This window comes from Coffea eugenioides, chromosome 4 (genome assembly GCF_003713205.1).
Source record: "Coffea eugenioides isolate CCC68of chromosome 4, Ceug_1.0, whole genome shotgun sequence".
In the NCBI taxonomy this organism is placed as follows: Eukaryota; Viridiplantae; Streptophyta; class Magnoliopsida; order Gentianales; family Rubiaceae; genus Coffea; species Coffea eugenioides.
Genome location: NC_040038.1, coordinates 40,974,586 through 40,980,513, shown reverse-complemented (window position 1 = coordinate 40,980,513; position 5,928 = coordinate 40,974,586). Strand labels below are relative to the sequence as shown.

Below are 5,928 nucleotides of genomic sequence, written 5' to 3'. Positions count from 1 at the left end.
GAGAGATGTGAAAAAAAAGAAAATAGTAAAAAGAAATGAATAAACAAAAAAGAAATAAAATAAAATAGTAATGGCACTTTTGGCTTAAAATATCAAATAGGGGGCAAAGTACTTATTTAATGAGTTCATGGAGGCAAAACGCAATTAATAGTAAAATTCGGGAGGGTTTTAGAGAAAGTACAAGTCAGCCCACATCGAACCCACACCCCACCACTGCCCGACAAAAACAAAAAAAAAGTATTTTTTTTTAAAAAAAAATTTTCTCGTTTTGCTCAAGACGACGCCGTCGACCAATTTGACTACATCGCTCCATTTGGCTCCGCCCGCTTTTCTCCATCCCCGGTGACCAGCTGATGAACCGGGTTAGTTAGTTTGTAATTTCTGCTTATAACTTCCTTTGTCACTTAAATTTCTTTCTTTTTTTTTTTGGTATTTTTCTGAATTTTTTTGTCTATGCGATTCTGGAGCTCAGCTCAGGGTGAGTTTGGATGGGTGGATTTGGGAGAATTTGGATTTGAAATCCCATCACTGAATTTTTTTTCCCTCAAAATTTGTGGTTTTTTGGTGAATCAAAATTTGTTTTGAGCTTGAATTATCCTCAAAAGAGAAAAAAAGAAAAAGTTGCTTCATCTTAACTGGGCTATGTGAAGAATATTAAAATTTCTGTAAAGTGGCACTGGTTTACAAGCAAAATGCTGAATTGAGGATGCTTTCGAGATAGGACCTTGAGGTGTTTGTGAATATGCTTAAACCATCATTGCCTTTGAGCTGTGGCTGGACTTTTTTGGCGAAGTTGTGTTGGCGTATTGAGTGAACTTTGGCTTTGCAAGTTTGAGGAGTGGCGTTGCATTTTTTTTTTTTTTGGATTAATTTAGTTGTGAGCAGTGGGTTTCACATTATTTGACCGAATATATTTCTTTGCCAAACTATGTTATGTGATGAGGATTTGAAATGTATTCATTTGAAACCCTTGATTAAACCAAAATTCATCAATCCAAAGTGGACTTTATAGCGATCTGTTGAAACAACTTTTTAGCTGATTCTTGATTCTTTATTGGGCTAATACCATGGTTTGGTTTTATTTTTAAATTTTTTTTGGTTGATGATGATTGAAGGGTTGTTATAGTAGTCGGGGCAAGCAAGTAACAAGGTTATAATGAATTAGATACCTCATATTAAGAAATCATAATAATATAGTATCAAAGTTATTGTATAAAGTATCAGTGTATAAAAAATTAATCCTAATAATATATCAAAGTTATTGCATAAAGTTTCAGAACTTTTTCTTTCCCTAACTCTCAATTTAGTCAGATTTGCAGAGGCAATGCATAAACTTGAAGAAGTCCTGATCTTGGAATCATTCTTGTTTTGGATTAGGAAATCATTATTGTTCTTGGACTGCCTAGAACTCTAGTTAAATACTTGATTGCGATTTCGGGCCTGCCTTTATATACTGTTTTCATTTCACTGAGAATTTAGGAAGCATGTAAAGAATCTTACCTGCAGATGATATTACATAATTTAGGTTGTAGTACAAGTTTAATTATACATATCCTGCTAACTCTGAAACAGCAGTTCACATTCATTGCGGTTATCAATGCAGAAAAAAAGGAGATTTGAGATTTGATAAAATTTTCTCAATGTCAGTACATCAAGCCAGAATTGTTGGACTTCCATTAATGAATCTTGTCCTGCTAAGAGGACTGCCCATCTTGCAACAGCTACATCTAGAGGAACGGCTGCTTCGTACTTCATCAGATAATTGGTGCATCATTAATGATGGAACAAATGATCGCAATATAGTGATGGGAGTTTCCGGGTAATCTACCTTTCCATCTAATGATGAAGGACCGTAAATTCAGATTCTCCCTCCCTCCCTCTCTCTATCTCTCGATCTATCTATCTTTCTCCCTTTTTGCATTTCCTTTGGTAATTAATAACATTTAGTCATTCTATACCACCTGAGGTATCATTGATAAAAGAATTTTTAATTGTGCTGTTTCCATGGATTGACTTAGGAAGCTGTAACTGTATTAGGTAACATGTAGTGGCAATTGGTCCTTTATAAGAAGAAATATGTGATGTTTTTCCTAATGATCTTAGTTTGTATGGTTTTTGGGTAAAGTGCACTTTTCTCACCTGAAATTATGCCCTGGATTTAGATTCCTTGACTCCTTCAAGGAAGGTAGTTTTTCTTCTGCCACTTTTAGTTATTGGATGACTGAAACATTGGAAATGTGAATTTATACCAATCTAAGTAGTCAACCAATTTCTGATTTTTGGTTCTCATTTTGCTTTTGCACGAAGAATGAATGCTTAATATGCTTTATTTATTAATAATTGGAAACTTTCTAATTTATACCAGCTCCTGGGAAGAGTTATGTTCAGCTTAATTAAGATGGAGAACACAGCACCCTATTGGGGTGTGTAATTTTTGTTCCATTTGATTAGGTTAATGAGCTACTTGAGGAAAGGAACTATACAAGGCCTAGAACAAAAACAGAATTAATTAGTTAATAAAGGATTGGAATTTTTTAACTTTTTTTTTCTTTTTTATTTTAGTTTTCTTTGTTGTTAGTGTAGTTTTATAGGTGAATTGGGGGGAAAACTTTCCCTTTATGCCTTGTTTTAATAACTGCAGATTACTGCTTGTTTGTTTGGAGAAAGTCATTCTTTAGTTCACCAAAAAATTCTAATCTCCTGTCCCTTTTCTTTTTAGCCTCTTTCTTCTTTCTCCTGTATTTATCTCCTGTTCTTACATTACATCATATCTGCATCATGATGAGTTACCTTACAGATGTAGTATGTTCTTGCTTTCTCCTATTGCTTTTGTTTTGGAACATGTCAGAAAATTTTAGGAAGCTTATAATCAGGTCAGTTATTTTCTGACTGGATAGGAACACAGGATATGACTGGCAATCACTGCTCATTCCCTAAGCATCCTCGAGTTGTGGAAGCAAGAAGCTAATCTTTACATGAATATGTTTCCATAGGAAGCCTGCTGAACTTCTCAAAATCAGTTCTGTCTTGCAAGACAAGGTTGCAGTCATCCGAAGGTTTACAGGAGGTGGTACTGTGATCGTTGATCATGGAACAGTATTTGTCTCCTTTATATGCAATAAGGATGCGCTTCCAGATGTACAACCATATCCTAGACCCATTATGTGCTGGAGTAGCTTATTATACCAGGAAGTATTTCAAGATGTTGGGCATTTCAGCCTGCGTGAGAATGGTTTGTGACTAAAATTCTGGTTTTCTTTTTTGATATTTATATAACATATAATGCATGAGTTCTTTAACAGGCACACTAAATTTATCAATATGCTGATTTTCTGGATGGTTAAACTTTCTTTGCTGCTTATTCCATGACCATATTAATGCCGTTACATTGGATGTCCAAACTGGTGTTTCATTTTGTCATTTACTTTCTTTCCTATTAGAGTTCATCATTTGCATGATAATACTTATTGCCACTTACCTCATAAGATTTTGTCTCAACATGTAACTGACCATCCAAAACTTTTCTTTTCATGCTTAATTTTATTTTGTCCATGAACAGTAAATGTATTGATAGGAAAAACGAGACATTTTAATGGTTTTCCTTGGCATTCATGTCTATGCTAAATCTGAAGGGTTTTGTTTCATCGTCTGCAGTTTTCACTAATCCCCCTCTAGCAAAACAAGTACTGCCATGTCTTTGATTCAAAAACATTTTGGCACTTGTTTTTCACTCTTTGGCTCGTTTCTTTTTTATTTCTGCAGTCATTTTGCTAAAAAACTTCAGTTTACATTTTCTTGTGCATGTTGATTTCTCATTGTTAATGCAAATAATGTGTTGGTACCTTGTACAATGGCTCTCTGATGATTTCCTCTTACCATTTTGATACAAGTTAACTGATAATGTAATGTAAACAGCTTTACTGACAAACTGTGTTTCATTTAATTTCTTTTAGATTATGTCTTTGGCAACCGCAAATTTGGCGGAAATGCACAATCTATTACTAAAGCACGGTGGATACACCATACATCTTTCCTATGGGATTATGATATGAATAACATGGCCTATCTCAAACTTCCAACCAGAGCACCTGAATATCGAAAGGTGTGTTAGTATCTTTCTCATTTATTTTACAACTCTGTCATGATTGTTCTTCAACACTGGATATTTTATGTGTTGTGTTGAATAGATTTAAATACTCTAGAGAAGAAATTAAGAACTGCAGAAATTGTGGGGTTTTTTGGGATTGCCACACATAAACTTGGGTTCTTGTATGAGAGATCTGAAGTGGAGTTAGCATAATTGAATTTTTGTGAATATGGTAAAAGTTATTCTTTATGTTAGATTACTTTGAATTAGAAAGTGTCAAGATGTAACCCTGGAAAGTGGGAATATTAGATCATAAACCAGATATATTGTGAACTGGATAGACTATGAATAGATGTTTCAAGACTGGCTGTTCTTTCTTTGGTGGTTTTGATAAGGTTGATATAGATTTAGTACGGCATCCATTTTGTGATAATATATGGAATGAGTCACTTAAACTTAGTGATCATCATTTGATTTGTGTAGATGAAATTAATTATGAAGTTATGCCAACTTTTACTTACAGATGGAAGGAAAAATTGATAAATTGCCAAGTGTGGAACTTTTGACATAACCTGCCTCGTTTTTGATTTCTGCAACTTATGAAAATCTGTAGATGAACTGAGCAGCCACCTATGTTGGGCTGAAAGATGTTGCTCGGAGTCTGAAAATGCCAAATATAATCAGCTAGTATGTTTATAGAGGTTTGACAAGTAGGTTGAGCGAGCTTGCCTACAGCATTGTGATGCCTTAGTGTGAAGGAGTATATTCTTGTGGTACTGACCTGTTTGGAAAGTGCATCCTTCAGTATCCTACTTAATGTCCATGTACTTCTACTAAGCAGGTGGTGACTTTCCTGCACAAATTACTTGTACTTTGTTCTGACTAAATAGAAAAAGCTTTGAAGTGGAATTAATTTCCCTTCCTCCATGCCTGCCCACAGGGCTTTGAGTTTTTATATTTGCCTTTGTCCTTTCTGTCTCTCTATCTTTTTCTTCGGAGTATGTCCTAGTGTATATTTTTCTGTTCATTGGTGACTGAATATATCGTACTCATGCGGTCATCCCTTGTATCCTCTAAGTAGCTTGTTAAAGATCTAAATAGCTTGTTAAAGAAGCTATTATGATGATTGTGTATTAAAGCTACGTGACAATAGTCATGATTATGCCAATATACATACACTGCTTACTTTATAATTGCAGTCTTTTGAGCTCATCTGTTTAATAAGATCTAATAGTAGTACTGCTGGATTATCTTATTTAATTACAGTTGATTTTCATTTCATGCACTCTATTGAACAACTCATATGTCAACCCACTCACGAGGTCTCACCATTCCTGTTTAGGCAAGGGGTCATCTGGATTTCTTATGCTGTATGAAGGAGTATCTTCCGAGGTTGAACTTTATAGACAGGACCGTACGTGCACTTGGCAACCATTTCTCTTTGAAGTCAATAAAGATGGAGGAAATTGAACCTGCCTCAAGCACAATATTCAATCCCACATCTAGACCACTTCGAAAGCAGGAACTTGAAGAAGCAGCACTTCTTTACAGTCTGAGAGCGTCTATTAACCGGCATAATGTTAAATCAGTATAATATCCTATAGAAACCTGATTTCCAAGTGTAATAGGTTTTCACAACTTGTATCCCAATTATCAGAGTCCAATTTCTTTCATCTTATTTCTTTCGCCATACACTATGATGAGCGAAAGGTTTGCTCTAGGCTTCAGGGATTTCAGAAATGTCAAGTTGTATCATCTTTATTCTTAAATGTTTTGTAGTTATGGATCTCATATTTTCTCTTGTTTATTACAACAGAAAAAGTCTTGATGCTCTATTACAA

At 34.8% G+C, this 5,928-nt stretch overlaps 1 protein-coding gene across 3 annotated transcripts; it reads left to right on the top strand.

Moving 5' to 3' along the window:
• The first annotated feature begins 278 nt into the window (after positions 1–278).
• LOC113767417 (lipoate-protein ligase A) lies at positions 279–5,928 on the top strand. Of its 3 annotated transcripts, none has more exons than XM_027311507.1 (5): positions 279–362; positions 1,604–1,819; positions 2,994–3,232; positions 3,954–4,102; positions 5,430–5,928. In XM_027311507.1, the coding sequence occupies exons 2-5, from the start codon at positions 1,641–1,643 to the stop codon at positions 5,679–5,681; spliced, it is 819 nt and encodes a 272-aa protein (XP_027167308.1). In that variant the 5' UTR covers positions 279–362; positions 1,604–1,640; the 3' UTR covers positions 5,682–5,928. The 3 variants fall into 3 exon arrangements, with proteins under 3 accessions (XP_027167308.1, XP_027167310.1, XP_027167309.1); XM_027311509.1 differs by having other exon boundaries at positions 280–362; positions 1,648–1,819; XM_027311508.1 differs by lacking the exon at positions 279–362 and adding an exon at positions 443–478.